General features: G+C 38.0%; 1 protein-coding gene across 2 annotated transcripts in view; it reads right to left on the bottom strand.

The window, feature by feature from the left end:
* ECE1 (endothelin converting enzyme 1) overlaps nucleotides 1-22446 on the bottom strand; it is a 155740-nt gene that overhangs the window by 102189 nt on the left and 31105 nt on the right. For both annotated transcript variants that reach the window (XM_053690234.1, XM_053690233.1), the window contains 2 exons: nucleotides 16909-17050; nucleotides 9831-10040 (listed from right to left, as the gene is read on the bottom strand). In XM_053690234.1, the coding sequence (XP_053546209.1) occupies nucleotides 9831-10040; nucleotides 16909-17050 (352 nt within the window). The remainder of the gene's footprint in view (nucleotides 1-9830; nucleotides 10041-16908; nucleotides 17051-22446) is intronic.

The following is a 22446-nucleotide window of genomic DNA, read 5'->3' as shown; positions in this document are numbered from 1 at the left end:
GTGGAACAGAGTGAAGAACTTGACAAGCTTTTGGAAGTTTTGACTTTGACATCTGTCAGGAAAATCTTCATTTCTAAAGAATCTATTGTCCCAAAGAAAGGAACTCTTGTCGACGGAGACAGGGAACTTTTTTCTATGTTCACTTTCCATCCGTGAGATCTGAGAAAGGCCAGAACGATGTCTGTTTGAGCCTTTGCCTTTGAAAGAGACGACGCTTGTATCAGAATGTCATCCAAGTAAGGTGCCACTGCAATGCCCATTGGTCTTAGAACCGCTAGAAGGGACCCGAGTACCTTTGTGAAAATCCTTTGAGCAGTGGCTAGCCCAAATGGGAGAGCCACAAACTGGTAATGTTTGTCCAGAAAGGCGAACCTTAGGAACTGATGATGATGATGATCTTTGTGGATAGGAATATGTAGATACGCATCCTTTAGATCCACGGTAGTCATAAATTGACCCTCCTGGATTGTAGGTAAAACCGTTCGAATAGTTTCCATTTTGAACGATGGCACTCTGAGAAATTTGTTTAGGATCTTTAAATCCAGAATTGGTCTGAAAGGTCCCTCTTTTTTGGTAACTACAAACAGATTCGAGTAAAAACCCATTCCTTGCTCCACGATTGGAACTGGGTGTATCACTCCCATTTTTAACAGGTCTTCTACACAATGTAAGAATGCCTGTCTCTTTATTTGGTTTGAAGATAAGTGAGACATGTGGAACCTTCCCCTTGGGGGTAGTTCCTTGAATTCCAGAAGATAACCCCGAGAAACTATTTCTAGTGCCCAGGGGTCCTGAACATCTCTTGCCCAAGCCTGAGCAAAGAGAGAGTCTGCCCCCTACTAGATCCGGTCCCGGATCGGGGGCTACTCCTTCATGCTGTTTTGGTAGCAGCAGCAGGCTTCTTGGCCTGCTTACCCTTGTTCCAGCCTTGCATCGGTTTCCAAGCTGGTTTAGTTTGTGAAGCATTACCCTCTTGTCTAGAGGCTGCAGAGTTGGAGGCCGGTCCGTTCCTGAAATTGCGAAAGGAACGAAAATTAGACTTATTCTTGGCCTTGAAAGGCCTATCTTGTGGAAGGGCGTGGCCCTTACCCCCAGTGATGTCTGAGATAATCTCTCAATTCTGGCCCAAAAAGGGTTTTACCCTTGAAAGGGATATTAAGCAATTTTGTCTTGGAAGATACATCCGCTGACCAAGACTTTAGCCAGAGAGCTCTGCGCGCCACAATTGCAAACCCTGATTTTTTTGCCGCTAATCTTGCTAACTGCAAAGCGGCATCTAAAATAAAGGAATTAGCTAACTTAAGTGCGTGAATTCTGTCCATAACCTCCTCATACGGAGTCTCTCTACTGAGCGACTTTTCTAGTTCCTCGAACCAGAACCACGCTGCTGTAGTGACAGGAATAATGCACGAAATAGGTTGCAGGAGGTAACCTTGCTGTACAAAAATCTTTTTAAGCAAACCCTCCAATTTTTTATCCATAGGATCTTTGAAAGCGCAATTATCCTCTCGACCTTAGGGACTGTCTGCCATAAGTCCTTTCTGGGGTCAACCATAGGAAATAATTTCTTAAATATAGGAGGGGGGACAAAAAGGTATGCCGGGCTTCTCCCACTCCTTATTCACTATGTCCGCCACCCGCTTGGGTATAGGAAAAGCGTCTGGGTGCACCGGAACCTCTAGGAACTTGTCCATCTTGCACAATTTTTCTGGAATGACCAGGTTGTCACAATCATCCAGAGTAGATAGCACCTCCTTAAGCAGTACGCGGAGATGCTCTAATTTAAATGTCACAACATCAGGTTCTGCCTGTTGAGAAATTCTACCTGAATCAGAAATTTCCCCATCTGACAAAACCTCCCTCATGGCCACTTCAGATTGGTGTGAGGGTATGTCAGAGCAATTATCATCAGCGTCCTCCTGCTCTACAGTGTTTAAAACAGAGCAATCGCGCTTTCTCTGAAAAGCAGGCATTTTGGATAAAATATTTGCTATGGAGTTATCCATTACTGCCGTCAATTGTTGCATAGTAACAAGCATTGGCGCACTAGAAGTACTAGGGGTCTCCTGCATGGGCAAAACTGGTGTAGACACAGAAGGAGATGATGTAGAACTATGTCCACTCCCTTCATCTGATGAATCATCTTGGGCAACTTTATTATCTGTGGCAGTACTGTCCTTACTTTGTTTGGACGCTATGGCACAATTATCACACAATTTTGAAGGGGGAGACACATTGGCTTCCATACATACAGAACAGTTTATCTGAAGGCACAGACATGTTAAACAGGCTTAAACTTGTCAATAAAGTACAAAAAACGTTTTAAAACAAAACCGTTACTGTCTCTTTAAATTTTAAACAGGGGACACTTTATTACTGAATATGTGAAAAACTAAGTAATTGTTCAAATGTAACCAAATTTTCACTACAGTGTCTTAAAGCAATCAAAGCATTGCACCCCAAATTTCAGACCTTTAACCCTTAAAATGAGGAAACCGGAGCCGGTTACAGTTTTAACCCCTCTACAGTCCCAGCTACAGCCTTTGCTGCGACTTTACTAAACCCAGGGGGGTATACGATACCAAATGAAGCCTTCTAGGAACCTTTTCAACTACTTTCAGACCCACACACATGCAGCTGCATGTCCTGCTCTGCTCTCAAAAGTAACTGCGCAGTAATGGCGCGAAAATGAGGCTCTGCCTACTACAGAGAAGGCCCTTCCTGACTGGGAAGGTGTCTAAACCAGTGCCTGACGTAAAAAAACGTTCCCCAAAGTTTATAAAGTGTGAATTTCAACATAAAGCTGTATAAAATGTCCAAATAAAGCAATCGATCTAGCCCATAAAAGTGTCTACCAGTTTTATAGCCCATATTAAGCCCTTTATTCTGTTTGAGACTAAGAAAATGACTTACCGGTCCCCATGAGGGGAAATGACAGCCTTCCAGCATTACACAGTCTTGTTAGAAATATGGCTAGTCATACCTTAAAGGGACAGTCTACACCAAAAATGTTCTTATTTAAAAAGATAGATAATCCCTTTATTACCCATTCCCCATTTTTGCATAACCAACACAGTTATATTAATATGCTTTTTACCTCTGATTACCTTGTATCTAAGCCTTTGCAGACAGCCTCCTTATCTAAGTGCCTTTGACAGACATGCAGTGTAGTCAATCAGTGAAGACTCCTAAATAACTTCACGGGAGTGAGCACAATGTTATCTATATGACATGTGAACTAGCACAGTCTAACTGTGAAAAACTTTCAAAATGCTCTGAGCTAGGAGGCAGTTCTCAACCGTTTAGAAATCAGTTTGAGCCTAGCTAGGTTTAGCTTTTCAAAAATACCACCAAGGGAACAAATCAAGTTTGATGATAAAAGTAAATTGGAAAGTTGTTTAAAATTGCATGTCCTATCTGAATCATGAAAGTTTAGTTCTGACTTTACTGTCCCTTTAAGCAGAAAAGTCTGCAAACTGTTTCCCCCAACTGAAGTTCTCATCTCAACAGTCCTATGTGGAAACAGCAAACGATTTTAGTTACTGCTGCTAAAATCATATTCCTCTCACAAACAGAACTCTTCATCTTTTTCTGTTTCAGAGTAAATAGTACATACCAGCACTATTTTAAAATAAACTCTTGATAGTAGAATAAAAAACTACAACTAATCACCACATACTCTTCACCATCTCCGTGGAGATGCTGCTTGTTCAGCGGCAAAGAGAATGACTGGGGTGGGCGGAGCCTAGGAGGGACTATATGGATAGCTTTTGCTGTGCTCTTTGCCATTTCCTGTTGGGGAAGAGAATATTCCCACAAGTTATGGATGACGCCGTGGACCGGACACACCAATGTTGGAGAAAAGACTATGCTATTGCATTGTCTGAACTTCAAATGAGTAGATTTCTTTTTGACAAATTTCAAAGTTCTATTCCACTCCTGTATCATGTGACAGCCATTAGCCAATCACAAATGCATATACGTATATTCTGTAGATTCTTGCACATGCTCAGTAGGAGCTGGGGACTCAAGTACAAAAATAAAGACTATGCACATTTTATTAATGGATGTAAATTTGACAGTTGTTTAAAATTGCTTGCTGTATCTGAATCATGAAAGTTTAAATATTGACTTTAGTGTACCTTTAATTTTCAATTGTTCTTTGTATCTCTTCTACACCCCATTGGGGGCATCATTTATTCTGCTTTCACAGCTTGTCAGTCTACACTAAAGCTGTTATTGCTTAAAAAGATAGATAATTAATTTACTACCCATTCTCCAGCTTTGCACAACTAACATTGATATATTAATATACAGTACTTTATAAAACATTTAAACCTCTACATTTCTGCCAGTTTCTAAGCCACTACAGATCACATGCTTTTTATTTGCTTTTCACAACAGGAGACTGCTAGTTCATGTGGCCCATATTGATAACATTGTGTTCACGCCCGATGAGTTAAACATTAAGCACAGTACTAAATGTAAGTCAATAGATAATAAATAAAAAGTCATGTGATCAGGGGTTATCAGAAGATGCTTAGATACAGGGTAATCACAGAGGTAGAAAGTATATAAATATAACTGTTGGTTATGCTAAACTGGGGAATGAAGGGATTTTCTATCTTTTAAAATAAAAAAAATATTGTAGACTGTCCCTTTAAGTATAGGTAGGTACAGCAGGCTAAACCTGCTATTTTAAATGCCGATAGAAAGGTACAAGAGCTAATTGTAAACAGTTTAATAAACTCCAGCAGGTAAAATTGATCATGGGAAATAATGATAAACTTCCAGTACAGCTATAAATAAGTCATACAGAGGCATCAAATGCATTTTAGAATTTATTTTTTAAATCACTTTATATGAATGTTCTTGAGATATAGCGGTTACTAACCATTTAGAAATAATAAAATAGAACTCTAAAATCTATATTTTTGGTATCATTCCATGATACAAACCTGAGATCAGACCAGTTTTCTTCATTTAGAAACAGTGTACTCTAAAATTGCTTATAGTAAAGAGCCTACCTGATTGGTTTCCCTTTAATGGGTTTCCAATGAAGTAGTATAGTTTACAAAATATGGTTGTGGTATCAGAGTAGAAACAGATTTCAAATTGGCTGAGCTTGCAAGGAGATCAAATGGGCTGAGTTTGTAAGATCACCAGACATCTGATCTCTCTGTATAGGTATAAATTATTTATCTTGGTTGATCATTTTAGTACTAAAATTTTGTGAATAAGTCATTTTTTCTTTCCCACTCTTTGGGAATGATTTCTACTGCTTGATCTTGTTTACATATCTATACAGCAATGATCTTGTTTACATATCTATACAGCAATGGCTACAGAAAGTTAACTGTTTCAACAGGCAAACAGCTATTTCAAATGGCAAAATAAAGGTAAAGTAATTTGACAACCAATGTAATACACTCCAGTAGGTAAAATAGATCAACTGGAATATACTAGAGGGGAGAAAATAGAATAGTACACTGTCCCTTTAAACTCATGATTCAGAGCGCACCATTTTAATTTTGGCTTGTGTTCCTTTAAACAACTTTCCAATTCTCTTCACTCAATCAAAATTAAACTTTCATTATTCAGATAGAGCATGCCATTTTAAACAACTTTCCAATTTACTTCCAACTAAATGTGCACAGTCTTTATGCTACTGAGCATGTGCAAGAATAAGTGTGTATGTTTGTGAATGGCTGATGGCTGTCACATGGTACGTGTATGCATTTGTGATTGGCCGATGGCTGTCACATGGTACAGGGGGAGTGGAAAAAGACAACTTAAAATTGTCAGAAAAAAAATCTACTATTCATTTGAAGTTGAGACTGAGTGCTATAGCATTGTCTTTTTTCCTTGCATTTGTCGATTATGCAAATCTACTGCGTTGACTGGTCCTTTAACAAAATGTGCAGTATTTATAAGCTCACTTTGAGACACCAGCTCCTATCAACCATGTGCAAGAATTCACAGTATATACATATATGTCTGATTGGCTGATGGCTATCACATGATACAGGAGTGGAAATAGACAACTGAAATTTATTAGAAAAAAACAAAAACAAAAACTACAAATCATTTGAAGTTCAGCCTAAGTGTTATTGTATTTTTATAATGTATTTGTTTATGCAAATCTACTGTAGTTACTGGTCCTGTAACTCTCAGGTGTGCTGGCCAGAAGATCTGCGCTTACTGATACAGTAACCCAATACCTTGCCTGGGCTCCTTGTACAGCATGTTGTGCAAACAGATCAACCTTTTATCAGCTGTGTTGACAAAGGAAAGTGTTTTTACAGCCTACGAGGCTTGCAGCTGCAGTATAAAATGTTATGGGGGCAGGGTAAGGGCTACATTGCAAAAGGCAGGAAATCAACTGGCATTGTACAACATTTTAGGGGCATAAAACAGGTTGAGATCTGTGCATATCCGAAAAGAGCTAATTAATTAAAAATAGTTTGCATAAAAAAAAAAATTTGTTTAAATATTGCTGGCAAGTACTTTAAAATAATTTTCAAAAATAGGCAAAATGAATTACATAACTAAGCTGCCAGGAGCAGCCAACTCCACCCCTTATCAATGTTTAGACAGACATTTTATTTCAACCAAGTTCACATCTTCTAGGCATGCTCCAGCAGATAATGCCTATTCATTTGTGCATTTTACAAAAACAATAGATATAGCTACAGCCATAAAAGGAATTGTGTGGTGGGAGTTAGAGCTGTACAATTCAGAAACTAAAAAGAAAGGGTTAATGGCGAGGCACTGCAGTATAAAATTTGCAGGTAAAGTAAATAAAGTACATATATTTTCCCCCTATTGCACCTACTATGTCCTACTGTTTGGTTTCTCCGCCAGCTGCTTTTTGTTTATTTGGGCAAGTAACCTTTATTAGTTGTACATGTAATGGGCTACATGGGAAAATGATAAACTTCCAGTACAGCTATAAATAATTCATACCTAACCCAGTGAGCATGTTATTAGGTACCCCTGCCTATACTGAAAGCTTCTATACTTTAAAGGGACAGTCTACAATAGAATTAATATAGAAAATCCCTTTATTACCCATTCCCCAGTTTTGCATAACCAACAGTTATATTAATATAGTTTTTATCTCCGATTACCTTGTATCTAAGCATCTTCTGACAGCCCCCTGATCACATGACTTATTTATCTATTGACTTGCATTTAGTGCTGTGTTGTGCTAAAGCTTTAACTCCTTGGGCGTGAACACAGTGTTATCTATATGGCCCATATGAACTAGCAGTCCCCTGTTGTGAAAAGCAAATAAAGCATGTGATATGAGGCTGGCTGTAGTGGCTTAGAAACAATCAGAAATTTAGAGGTTTAAATGTTATTAAGTACTGTATATTAATATATTAATGTTAGTTGTGCAAAGCTGGGGAATGGGTAGTGTTTGATAAATTGTTTTATATAAAGTAATTACATAGGAGGTAGATCAGAATTAGATAATCATCCATTTTGAAGTAATTCATACAGTATTCCGTTTGGTTTTATTAAACAACCGATATGCCTTAGAATAATAAGCAGTTGTGCAGTGCAAGAAAATTCCTTGCCAACCCAACAATTCAGGACCTTTTTATGGACTGGCATACTATAGGGTCATTTTATTATACATGTACCATATTGGTAATTATAAGGATATTTTGATGCAAAATTGAATTGCTCTAATTTGTCGTAATTTTACCATTACTGGACCCTAGAGAATTGTGTTTAACCTTTACAGGATTGTAAATTGAGTGGTTGTTTGCCACACCTGATTGGTTGACCAGCCATGCCTTTCTTTGGGGCGCTACCCTTCAGACACTGTACCTGCAACATGCTACATAGTGAATGCTTGATCAGTCAAGGTGTTTACAGTCCAGGGATTGTTAATCTCCACTGCTACGGTCAGTTAGAGGCAGATATAGTTAAAAACTTTCCAAACTACATCTTAAGCACTTTTAAGACTTAAAAAGGGACAGTTTACCCAAATAACTTAATTTTCTTTCCCAATTATACATTTTACCTGCTGGAGTGTATTAAATGGTTTACAAATCTCTCTTTAATTATTATCCCTACCTATACTGAAGTTTCTATCCATAGGTATTGGTAATAGTCATTTCTTCTGCTGTCTGTGTTTACATAGTTTCTCGCAGTGGGAGGTGGAAGAGAAAGTTCTAAACATTCATTTTCAATTGTTCTTTGAAGGTACTGTACAGAGAGATAAGAAAGGGAAGCATTTGAATGATAAGATAAGATTTGATCTGTCTGCAAGCTTAGTCTTTTTTGATGGGCTGCGGTTTCAAAGAACAAATCCAGCTATTTTATTTGCAAAAAGAAGCATAAATGAGCAATTTCTCATACATGTTATATGCTGCTGGTATAAACAAGTCACTGGGAAAACAATCAAGGAAAAAAAAAAAAAGTTTTACAGCGGACTGTCCCTTTAAGAAACCCCTTCAAGAAATATGCCAAACTGGTGAAGATTAACCTGAGTCTCCCCACCATACTGTTCCAGTTCAGTGTGTGAAAATTTAGCATGGGTACATCACCTGATAATGGGATGGAATTTGTTGCCCTTTAATTCTCTATCAACTGCAGCCAGATGTCACTAGTTGTACCATTCCTTATTCAGGACACTGACATAAGCCTAGTGCATCTCACACCGACTTATTAGACCAGACAGCCTCAAACTTGGCCCTCCAGAGGTTTTGGAACTACATTTCCCATGATGCAGTCAAGCTGATATGCTAGCTGAGCATCATGGGAAATGTAGTTCCAAAACCTCTGTTTACACTCACCACAACCCTCTGTTTTTAGTTATTCACTAGTTTGTTTCTTATTAAAGGGATGGTAAATGCTCCCCTTTATAAAATCAGATCCAGAATGTGCGTGATATTTTAGATGTTGTTTAATTCATTAGATGTAATGAAGATTCTCTATAATTTAGTTTTTAGCATAGATATGAAATTCAAATACCCCAAGCTCCGCCGCCCACATCTAAAGTCAATTGTTCTGTGAGATAAAGGCTTGAATTGTTCTCCAATCAGCGCTCTAGCTACAACAAAAGTGTCATATGGCAAGAGCGCTGATTGGAGAACAATTCAAGCCTCTAGCTCACAGAAAAATTGACTTTTGAAGTGGGCCGCGGAGCATTTGAATTTCATATCTATGTTAAAAAGTTATAGCGCATCTGTATTACATCTGATGATTTTAACTCAATCTAAAATATCACCAACATTCCGGATCTGATTTTATAAAGGGGACAGTTTACCATCACTTGATTTATTCAATTGGGAGTCACATTAAAGTAAGTTCTTGGCCTCTCATATCTTCCAGGCTGATGGAATTTTCTCAGCATGTGTGAGGCGAGCTATGCACTTAGTGACACCCACTAGCAATGTACAAAATGTGCACCAGGCAAATTATCTCACCACTGAAAGAGCAAAACAAAAAGCAGCAGAGCAAGAGGAACCATGTTAAAGGGGCATGAAACAATAACTTTCAAATGTATTTATATTGAATTTGTTTTGTACTCGTGTCATTTGTTGAAAATATGCTTTATTTGCTTTTCACAACAGGGGACTGCTAGTTCATGTGGGCCATATGCTAAAAGCTGATTGGTGGCTGAACATTAATGCCATGTGTAATTGGCTTTCAGTTAGCTCCTAGCAGTGCATTACTACTCCAACAAAGATACCAACAGAATGAAGCAAATTAGATAAAAGTAAATTGGATAGTTGTTTAAAGGGATATGATTTCTTTTTTCTTTCATGATTCAGATAGAACATACAATTTTAAAGGATCTTCCCTTTACTAACCCAGCAAGTGTTTCATGATGGCTTGGTTGTGCTCCCAGAGTTCATTAAAGGTGCCCCAGCGAGAGTGGCCATCGGGGACAGGGTTGGCTTTGATCCATCCACCACAGGCATAGCCGTAAAAATCCTGGCATGGATCTACAGAGCGGTCCAGGGAACGCAGGATAGTGCTGGTGACAGAGATGCAGGATTCTGTAAGGCAGATCTGATTCTCTAAAAATGGCAGAGAAACATAAGTGAATTTTTTATTATAACAGCAAAACAGACCGTTTAATATTTCTCTAGGCAGTGGGTTATACTTAAAGGGATACTAAACCCAATTTTTTCTCTCATGATTCAGATAGGAGTAAATTAGAAAGTTGCTTAAAATTACTACGCTATTATAAATTTTTCTTCGTTCTCTTGCTTTTTATTTTTTTTAAAAAAAAGCAGGAATGTAAAGATTAAGAGCCAGACCATTTTTGGTTCAGAACCAGGGTTATGCTTGCTCATTGGTTTGCTAAATGTAGTCAACAATAAGCGCTATATAGGGTGTTAAACCTAAAATAGGCCGTCTCTAAGCTTTAAATTCCTGCTTTATAAATAAAGATAGCAAGAGAACGAAGAAAATTAGGAGTAAATTAGAAAGTTGCTACTCTATCTGAATCATGAAAGAAAAAAATTGGGTTTAGTGTCCTTTTAATACATATTGCAAAAATTTCTATTTATTTAAAAGGATTTTACCTTTTATTTTTAAACTTAAAATGTGCAGTGTCTATTACTTCCTGTCACAGCAAATTTTATAAAAGAAATTGCAAAGTTTTTTTTTTATTATATCTAAAATTATTATTTATGTTTTAAATATTTATATATTAGTATCACAATAACAATATTAATCTTTGTAGTTTTAAACTCAGAGTAAAAGAATGATTGAGTTTTAGATTTTAAATTTTGTTTTTACACAAGATGAAACTCTGGAAAAAAAAACAAAAAACAATCCTCTTACTGAGAAAGTAGTAAACAAAAAGTATATGCAACACTGATGCCCATATCCGGACCTTTAGCATCTCGATCTGCATCTCTCTTCTACATCAGCCCCCTAAAAACATAATTTATGTAAGAACTTACCTGATAAATTCATTTCTTTCATATTAACAAGAGTCCATGAGCTAGTGACGTATGGGATATACATTCCTACCAGGAGGGGCAAAGTTTCCCAAACCTTAAAATGCCTATAAATACACCCCTCACCACACCCACAAATCAGTTTAACGAATAGCCAAGAAGTGGGGTGATAAGAAAAAAAGTGCGAAGCATATAAAATAAGGAATTGGAATAATTGTGCTTTATACAAAAAAATCATAACCACCACAAAAAAGGGTGGGCCTCATGGACTCTTGTTAATATGAAAGAAATGAATTTATCAGGTAAGTTCTTACATAAATTATGTTTTCTTTCATGTAATTAACAAGAGTCCATGAGCTAGTGACGTATGGGATAATGAATACCCAAGATGTGGATCTTTCCACACAAGAGTCACTAGAGAGGGAGGGATAAAATAAAGACAGCCAATTCCTGCTGAAAATAATCCACACCCAAAATAAAGTTTAACAAAAAACATAAGCAGAAGATTCAAACTGAAACCGCTGCCTGAAGAACTTTTCTACCAAAAACTGCTTCAGAAGAAGAAAATACATAAAAATGGTAGAATTTAGTAAAAGTATGCAAAGAGGACCAAGTTGCTGCTTTGCAGATCTGGTCAACCGAAGCTTCATTCCTAAACGCCCAGGAAGTAGATACTGACCTAGTAGAATGAGCTGTAATTCTTTGAGGCGGAATTTTACCCGACTCAACATAGGCAAGATGAATTAAAGATTTCAACCAAGATGCCAAAGAAATGGCAGAAGCTTTCTGGCCTTTCCTAGAACCGGAAAAGATAACAAATAGACTAGAAGTCTTACGGAAAGATTTCGTAGCTTCAACATAATATTTCAAAGCTCTAACAACATCCAAAGAATGCATTGATTTCTCCTTAGAATTCTTAGGATTAGGACATAATGAAGGAACCACAATTTCTCTACTAATGTTGTTGGAATTCACAACTTTAGGTAAAAATTCAAAAGAAGTTCGCAACACCGCCTTATCCTGATGAAAAATCAGAAAAGGAGACTCACACGAAAGAGCAGATAATTCAGAAACTCTTCTAGCAGAAGAGATGGCCAAAAGGAACAAAACTTTCCAAGAAAGTAATTTAATGTCCAATGAATGCATAGGTTCAAACGGAGGAGCTTGAAGAGCTCCCAGAACCAAATTCAAACTCCAAGGAGGAGAAATTGACTTAATGACAGGTTTTATACGAACCAAAGCTTGTACAAAACAATGAATATCAGGAAGAATAGCAATCTTTCTGTGAAAAAGAACAGAAAGAGCGGAGATTTGTCCTTTCAAAGAACTTGCGGACAAACCCTTATCTAAACCATCCTGAAGAAACTGTAAAATTCTCGGTATTCTAAAAGAATGCCAAGAAAAATGATGAGAAAGACACCAAGAAATATAAGTCTTCCAGACTCTATAATATATCTCTCGAGATACAGATTTACGAGCCTGTAACATAGTATTAATCACGGAGTCAGAGAAACCTCTATGACCAAGAATCAAGCGTTCAATCTCCATACCTTTAAATTTAAGGATTTCAGATCCGGATGGAAAAAAGGACCTTGTGACAGAAGGTCTGGTCTTAACGGAAGAGTCCATGGCTGGCAAGATGCCATCCGGACAAGATCCGCATACCAAAACCTGTGAGGCCATGCCGGAGCTATTAGCAGAACAAACGAGCATTCCCTCAGAATCTTGGAGATTACTCTTGGAAGAAGAACTAGAGGCGGAAAGATATAGGCAGGATGATACTTCCAAGGAAGTGATAATGCATCCACTGCCTCCGCCTGAGGATCCCGGGATCTGGACAGATACCTGGGAAGTTTCTTGTTTAGATGAGAGGCCATCAGATCTATCTCTGGAAGCCCCCACAATTGAACAATCTGAAGAAATACCTCTGGGTGAAGAGACCATTCGCCCGGATGCAACGTTTGGCGACTGAGATAATCCGCTTCCCAATTGTCTACACCTGGGATATGAACCGCAGAGATTAGACAGGAGCTGGATTCCGCCCAAACCAAAATTCGAGATACTTCTTTCATAGCCAGAGGACTGTGAGTCCCTCCTTGATGATTGATGTATGCCACAGTTGTGACATTGTCTGTCTGAAAACAAATGAACGATTCTCTCTTCAGAAGAGGCCAAAACTGAAGAACTCTGAAAACTGCACGGAGTTCCAAGATATTGATCGGTAATCTCACCTCCTGAGATTCCCAAACTCCTTGTGCCGTCAGAGATCCCCACACAGCTCCCCAACCTGTGAGACTTGCATCTGTTGAAATTACAGTCCAGGTCGGAAGAACAAAAGAAGCCCCCTGAAATAAACGATGGTGATCTGTCCACCACGTTAGAGAGTGCCGAACAATCGGTTTTAAAGATATTAATTGATATATCTTCGTGTAATCCCTGCACCATTGGTTCAGCATACAGAGCTGAAGAGGTCGCATGTGAAAACGAGCAAAGGGGATCGCGTCCGATGCAGCAGTCATAAGACCTAGAATTTCCATGCATAAGGCTACCGAAGGGAATGATTGAGACTGAAGGTTTCGACAGGCTGTAATCAATTTTAGACGTCTCTTGTCTGTTAAAGACAAAGTCATGGACACTGAATCTATCTGGAAACCCAGAAAGGTTACCCTTGTTTGAGGAATCAAAGAACTTTTTGGTAAATTGATCCTCCAACCATGATCTTGAAGAAACAACACAAGTCGATTCGTATGAGACTCTGCTAAATGTAAAGACGGAGCAAGTACCAAGATATCGTCCAAATAAGGAAATACCACAATACCCTGTTCTCTGATTACAGACAGAAGGGCACCGAGAATCTTTGTGAAAATTCTTGGAGCTGTAGCAAGGCCAAACGGTAGAGCCACAAATTGGTAATGCTTGTCTAGAAAAGAGAATCTCAGGAACTGATAATGATCTGGATGAATTGGAATATACAGATATGCATCCTGTAAATCTATTGTGGACATATAATTCCCTTGCTGAACAAAAGGCAATATAGTCCATACAGTTACCATCTTGAACGTTGGTATCCTTACATAATGATTCAATAATTTTAGATCCAGAACTGGTCTGAAGGAATTCTCCTTCTTTGGTACAATGAAGAGATTTGAATAAAACCCCATCCCCTGTTCCGGAACTGGAACTGGCATAATTACTCCAGCCAACTCTAGATCTGAAACACAATTCAGAAATGCTTGAGCTTTCACTGGATTTACTGGGACATGGGAAAGAAAAAATCTCTTTGCAGGAGGTCTCATCTTGAAACCAATTCTGTACCCTTCTGAAACAATGTTCTGAATCCAAAGATTGTGAACAGAATTGATCCAAATTTCTTTGAAAAAACGTAACCTGCCCCCTACCAGCTGAACTGGAATGAGAGCCGTACCTTCATGTGAACTTAGAAGCAGGCTTTGCCTTTCTAGCAGGCTTGGATTTATTCCAGACTGGAGATGGTTTCCAAACTGAAACTGCTCCTGAGGACGAAGGATCAGGCTTTTGTTCTTTGTTGAAACGAAAGGAACGAAAACGATTGTTAGCCCTGTTTTTACCTTTAGACTTTTTATCCTGTGGTAAAAAAGTTCCTTTCCCACCAGTAACAGTTGAAATAATAGAATCCAACTGAGAACCAAATAATTTGTTTCCCTGGAAAGAAATGGAAAGTAGAGTTGATTTAGAAGCCATATCAGCATTCCAAGTCTTAAGCCATAAAGCTCTTCTGGCTAAGATAGCCAGAGACATAAATCTAACATCAACTCTAATAATATCAAAAATGGCATCACAGATGAAATTATTAGCATGCTGGAGAAGAATAATAATATCATGAGAATCACGATTTGTTACTTGTTGCGCTAGAGTTTCCAACCAAAAAGTTGAAGCTGCAGCAACATCAGCCAATGATATAGCAGGTCTAAGAAGATTACCTGAACATAGATAAGCTTTTCTTAGAAAAGATTCAATTTTTCTATCTAAAGGATCTTTAAACGGAGGTACCATCTGACGTAGGAATGGTAGTACGTTTAGCAAGGGTAGAAATAGCCCCATCAACTTTAGGGATTTTGTCCCAAAATTCTAACCTGTCAGGCGGAACAGGATATAATTGCTTAAAACGTTTAGAAGGAGTAAATGAATTACCCAATTTATCCCATTCCTTAGCAATTACTGCAGAAATAGCATTAGGAACAGGAAAGACTTCTGGAATAACCGCAGGAGCTTTAAAAACCTTATCCAAACGTATAGAATTAGTATCAAGAGGACTAGAATCCTCTATTTCTAAAGCAATTAGTACTTCTTTAAGTAAAGAGCGAATAAATTCCATCTTAAATAAATATGAAGATTTATCAGCATCAATCTCTGAGACAGAATCCTCTGAACCAGAAGAGTCCAAAGAATCAGAATGATGGTGTTCATTTAAAAATTCATCTGTAGAGAGAGAAGATTTAAAAGACTTTTTACGTTTACTAGAAGGAGAAATAACAGACAAAGCCTTCTTTATGGATTCAGAAACAAAATCTCTTATGTTATCAGGAACATTCTGCACCTTAGATGTTGAGGGAACTGCAACAGGCAATGGTACATCACTAAAGGAAATATTATCTGCTTTAACAAGTTTGTCATGACAATTATTACAAACAGCTGGAGGAATAGCTACCAAAAGTTTACAGCAGATACACTTAGCTTTGGTAGATCCAGCAGGCAGTGGTTTTCCTGTAGTATCTTCTGGCTCAGATGCAACGTGAGACATCTTGCAATATGTAAGAGAAAAAACAACATATAAAGCAAAATAGATCAAATTCCTTATAAGACAGTTTCAGGAATGGGAAAAAAATGCCAAACATCAAGCTTCTAGCAACCAGAAGCAAATGAAAAATGAGACTGAAATAATGTGGAGACAAAAGCGACGCCCATATTTTTTGGCGCCAAATAAGACGCCCACATTATTTGGCGCCTAAATGCTTTTGGCGCCAAAAATGACGCCACATCCGGAACGCCGACATTTTTGGCGCAAAATAACGTCAAAAATGACGCAACTTCCGGCGACACGTATGACGCCGGAAACGGAAAAGAATTTTTGCGCCAAAAAAGTCAGCGCCAAGAATGACGCAATAAAATGAAGCATTTTCAGCCCCCGCGAGCCTAACAGCCCACAGGGAAAAAAGTCAAATTTTTGAGGTAAGAAAAAATATGATAATTTAAAGCATAATCCCAAATATGAAACTGACTGTCTGGAAATAAGGAAAGTTGAACATTCTGAGTCAAGGCAAATAAATGTTTGAATACATATATTTAGAACTTTATAAATAAAGTGCCCAACCATAGCTTAGAGTGTCACAGAAAATAAGACTTACTTACCCCAGGACACTCATCTACATGTTTGTAGAAAGCCAAACCAGTACTGAAACGAGAATCAGTAGAGGAAATGGTAAATATAAGAGTATATCGTCGATCTGAAAAGGGAGGTAAGAGATGAATCTCTACGACCGATAACAGAGAACCTTATGAAATAGACCCCGTAGAAGGAGATCACTGCATTCAATAGGCAATACTCTCCTCACATCCCTCTGACATTCACTGCACGCTGAGAGGAAAACCGGGCTCCAACTTGCTGCGGAGCGCATATCAACGTAGAATCTAGCACAAACTTACTTCACCACCTCCCTTGGAGGCAAAGTTTGTAAAACTGATTTGTGGGTGTGGTGAGGGGTGTATTTATAGGCATTTTAAGGTTTGGGAAACTTTGCCCCTCCTGGTAGGAATGTATATCCCATACGTCACTAGCTCATGGACTCTTGTTAATTACATGAAAGAAAAGGACATTCTATTCCATCCACCAATGATACCTAAGATGCACTTCACAGCTAATAACTAGCTATTCTCAGTTTCTATAACTTGCTTGCATTGAAGCATATATTTGTCACACCCCCTAACAGGAAATACATACGTTTTCTGTAATGAAGTCCCAAGGTGAGCAAACACGCCAACAGCCCGATGCCAAGAACGGCTATTACCACCAGAAATCGCTTCTCCAAGTGTGTCCTCTCCGTCCAGCAGCTATTCTTGTGCCGTGCACCACGCAGGCTGACCTAAAAAAAGAAAATAAATTACTAAGATACATGGAGATAAACAACTGAAAAAAGCAATTTGCAAAACTGCAGGTGTCCTGGTTCTATAACATGTAATGTTCAGAAGGTATCTGAAATATGTGCCAAGCATGAAGCATTATCTCTACCCAGGCATTACCCCATCCTACAGGAAAGGAAGCACAATGAGAGGAAATGTGAACAACCTGGAAAAAAAACAAAACAAAAAACAGCCCAGATGTCAACACCTGATCTTCAGTACATTCTTAGAATATTTTACTCTGAAAATGGGGAATTCCTCAACTACAAGAATGTACGTCATACGCTTCTCTTGAATGAATCAATTCAATATTTAAATCTCCATAAGTTGTTTATGCTTAATACATACAGTTCATTACAAAGCTTTTTGCTCACTTCTAGAATGTAACACAACAGCAGGCGACAGCAGCCTAGACCGTACAGCGACAGCAGCCTAGACCGTACAGCGACAGCAGCCAAAGCCTAGACCGTACAGCGACAGCAGCCAAAGCCTAGACCGTACAGCGACAGCAGCCAAAGCCTAGACCGTACAGCGACAGCAGCCAAAGCCTAGACCGTACAGCAACAGCAGCCAAAGCCTAGACCGTACAGCAACAGCAGCTAAAGCCTAGACCGTACAGCAACAGCAGCTAAAGCCTAGACCGTGCAGCAACATACTACAGTAGCTAAAGCCTAATCTGTACAACATGCTACAAAGATTGGTTGAAGACTAAGATCCTTTGCAACATGGTGATGTAAAAGGGCCACTCAAAATGTAATTGAATTCATAAAAATTCAAACACTGCAATAAACAAGTTATTTGTATTGGTTAACTATTAAGCACATATCTGTAGAACTTTATCCCTCATCCCAAGCCCTGGAAGGAATCAGAGTCTCTCCCCAGCCTATCAGGAGAAGCACTGATTGAGAGAATATAAGCCTGTGTGTACTTCCTATGTGTTGTCAAATAGTATTGGGTGACAACTACAGCCTATAACAAGTTAGGGAGAATCTTGATCTCATTTTATACAAAGCACTACAAGTATAATAGCGGTAAAACTGATAACAGGTAATTAGTAATCGGTTGTAGTTTTGATAGCACAGTGAAAGGTTGAAGGTGACCTTTACACATATACGCTCAAACACTTTGTATTACACAAAGTCTAAATCAAGCTTCAGTAAGATATTTTTAAAAGTCCAGAGTAATTTTAAAGGGACAGTCTACAAAGTAATTTTTATGGTTTAAAAAGATAGATAACCCCTTTATAACCCATTCCCCAGTTTTGCATAACCAACACTTATATAAATATACTTTTTACCCCTTTTTATCTATATGGCACACATGAACTAGTACTGTCAAGGCCTTCGAAGGCTTAGAAATTAGCATACGAGCCTACCTATGTTTAGCTTTCAACAAATACCAAGAGAACAAAGCAAATTTGATGATAAAGGTAAGTTGGAAAGTGGTTGAAAAGTACATGCCCTATCTGAATCATGAAAGTAAATTTTGACTAGACTGTCCCTTTAATTACATTTTCTATTTCCCCATTGCCTGCCCTCCCTTGGAAAACACTTTCTTACTCATATGGACGTTGCAGCCAGTACCAAGAATCTAAAGACGGGCTACATATCCCATTAGTAAATCTGCAAGCAGGCTGCGGAGATTCTAGCAGCAGGACCTACTGTGCACTGGAGTCGTAATTGCCAACACTTTCTGTGGAAATTTTAGAGCAGATGGTGCCGCTTTATACTTCACTACAGTCAAATGGACAGAAAGTGCATAGGAGGGGGGAAACACACACACCAAAAAGATATAAAATATTTTATTTACTACATACTTGCAATGACTAACATTTTAAATTAAAAAAAGCCATGCTTACCAATCACTTTAAAAAAGGGACACGTCAAAATTAAAAAAAAAAAAAAAAAAAACTTGACAGATGGAGAGCACAATATTAAAATCAACTTTACAATTCCATTATCTAAATGTGCCAATCTTTCTATGCTCACTTTCTTCTAAGTCACTTATGCATTTTGTGATTGGTTGATGGCAGTCACATGATGCAGTGCAAAGTAAAATTGAATGAACTGAAATCAGTCTTCTGAGTTTCAAATGAGTACCGTAGAAGATTTTCCCTGCATTGTGTACGTATTATTGGTCCTTGAGTTTTGTCACCCTAAGTTCTGCACATTCTCTCAATGTCCCTTCTTCCCTTTTACCTAAGTTAAACAGTCTTTAACAATATCTGCTATGAGAATAAAGAAGTGTGAAGATTTATGAAAATACAACAGGTCATTGATGAAACCGAATTCTACAGATCCAAGGGTCTATACTTAATTTTGGTAAAGTTGTACAAAACTCATTTAAAACTTAATATTTTATTTCCGCTACACATAAAACATTTTATATAAATCTCCAGGTGTTTATATCTAATCTCAACATTAAAGAAAGTTAATGTGGCCTATGGATAGATTTTTGCCAAAATTGTGACTCTACAGACTCTACAGACTCTACAGACTCTACAGACTCTACAGACTCTACAGACTCTACAGACTCTACAGACTCTACAGACTCTACAGACTCTACAGACTCTACAGACTCTACAGACTCTACAGACTCTACAGACTCTACAGACTCTACAGACTCTACAGACTCTACAGACTCTACAGACTCTACAGACTCTACAGACTCTACAGACCAAGGTATTGATTTAGGCCTAATTTGGTATATTTCATACCACCATATCACCACCAAATGCAATCATACAAAAAACAAAAATGTAAACTTTGTTCCCACAAACTGGAATTCCCTTTGATCGGTAATCAGACATACATGGCTCTGCCATTAATTTTTGGTAATTAGGCCACTAATTGCAGCTCCGCACAACACTTCAGAAGTAATCAGCAGTGAAGAGGTTAGCCAGTAAGGGAAATAGTATAGTAATGTAGGCATTACCCTCCTACGTCACAGCTCCCTGATCCCTCCCAAACAGCTCTCCTCCAACCCCCTGCCCCACTCATCCCCAGACAGTATGCAGTTTAGGCCTCCAAAACAGTAACCCTCCCCCTAATTGCAGCCATCTTTGGTACTGGCAGCTGTCTGCCTGTACCCAATATATTATTATTATTTTTTATTTATAAAGCGCCAACAGATTGCGCAGCGCTGTCCATGGGTGCAAAAATAAAAGTACAGTACAATATAAAAGACACCAAAGTTTAACAAACAAATACAGGGGGAATTGAGGGCCCTTTTCCTGTGGGAACTTACAATCTAGATGTTTATAGTTTACAATAAAAAAAAAATATATAAATGAAAGAAAAATGGAATTAGAGATCCCTCTTCCCCACGATTTAGTCGCCACTACCCCCATCCTAAACTTTTTTCTGTAGTGCAGCGCCTCATCCCCCCCACTCTTCAAAATATTTCTGCAGTGGTGTGTCTTTTAAAAAAAAAAAAATATTTAAAAATATTTTTAGGTTTTTAAAATTCCTATTAAACCTGGAGGGGAAGAGAAAACAAAAAAACCCCCCAAAAAAAACGCACACATCAGGAAGTCAGATTTAGAATTGCTCGTTTAGATAAACCTCTCTGTACACTTAGGATGGGTCTTTTCTTGATACAAGATTATGCAATCACTTATTGTAGCAAGGTAATACCCCCACCCACAAGGCACCCAATATTAGGTAAACCGAATAAAATGAATAGTGAAAGCCTACGCACGCAGTCAGGAAGTGTTGCCTAATCGGTTACCAGAGTTCAGTTCTAGGCTAATGGCTGATAAACAGTAAGCAGGTGTCACAGCTATGTCCAGAAGACACAAAACACTGCTATGAAGAGTGTCACGGACAATTTTAAAAAGGGATTCAACTATCCCTTTAACATGCAAAATGGTAAAACAGTACATATTACTAGACAATGATTTAATCAAAAGCAAAAAGATTTTCTTTAGAATATGTAGATTTTACCTTTTTAAAAAGATATGAAAAAAAGGCAATACATATAGACTAACAGGTTCTCCACACAGCCTTGTTTGCACAAACTGTATTGCCTCATATCTGTCCCTAATTGTCCTATGCATTAGACATAGATAGAAGAGACGTAAGCGTTTATGAAAAGTCGGTGAAATTGAGAAAACTGAACAATTTTCAGCGTTAAAATTACAGGAAAAGGGAGCAAAAACAATAAAAATAAATAGTAAAATGTTACAACATGCTTTCGCTACAATCTCTAATATCTGCTTTAAACTGCTATGCCTTTTTTAAATGGAAAAAAGAAAAAAAAAATGTTGATTCTGAAGCCAACAAAAAAGTGCAGTATTGATCAGTTGGTATTGGCCAGTACGATCCTATCCAACTCCCACACCTATTGGTAGAAAACGTGCCCCAAAAGCACACACTTATTTTATTGGTGAAGGAATATCTTTATTTTTATCCATTTTATAATGTGACTCAAGATAGACAGTGCCAACAAGTAAAAAAAAAAAATATTTTAAAACAATGAAACAAATGCTTTTTAAAAACATATCTTGTGATGTTTAGTGAGGAGAAAAAAAAATCTGTTTGCCTCATACTAGGCGAAATGCTGTATAGGAAAAAGTGGTCAACAGCAAAACAAAAAGGTGTGTGTGGTTTTATAACTGGAGCAAAGTTCATATTCTGCCATTAGACTTTTTAGGTTCAATCTACGTTTATTTTCCATGTAGGGTAGGACCCTTACTCATATCTAGCAGAACATACAGAGACCTACAACTTATAGTAAGTGTTCTTGCAGTAAGTCCCTACCATAATGGTCAACTGATTGTATATGTAGATTGTATATGTACTTTATTAGAATAATGTCTGACATTGCTGTCCTGCCTGGTAGTTGCACGACTTCTCAGAATACTGCTAAACTACTTAGCACAGTAGAAGTTAAAAGCACAGGCAAAAGTTGCTCCACCAGGGATAATGCATTGTATGCTGAAGTGTGTACCAGTTATGAACACACACACACACACTTACACACCAAATCGCATGCCCCTGCTGTGGAACAGTACTCTAGATCATCAAATCTAAGCTTAACCCAAAGGGGTTAAAATGGAGAAAAATGATTTTGTAAAAAAAAAACAAAAAAAAAAAAACACCTCTCTCTCGCTATATCTCTATCTCACAGTATAAAAATGAACAGAGTCCCTTTACAAAAATGTTACCTTGAGTTATACAAACTTGTTTATTGGAAAGTTGTTTTTCCCATGTGTAATTAGTTTTATTTATTGTGCCCCTTTTTTATGTAATTTAAAATGGAAGTGCACACTGCAGACCTCAAGTCCATATCTGCTACATCTGTCCCTAAATGTGCTCAGCAGTAGTCATCAGTGCTACTGGCTTTTCTACTAGCCTGG

The sequence above is a fragment of the Bombina bombina genome, chromosome 8 (genome assembly GCF_027579735.1).
Source record: "Bombina bombina isolate aBomBom1 chromosome 8, aBomBom1.pri, whole genome shotgun sequence".
NCBI lineage: Eukaryota > Metazoa > Chordata > Amphibia > Anura > Bombinatoridae > Bombina > Bombina bombina.
The sequence above is the reverse complement of the archived record's forward strand: the minus strand, read 5'-3'. Positions and strand labels throughout refer to the sequence as shown.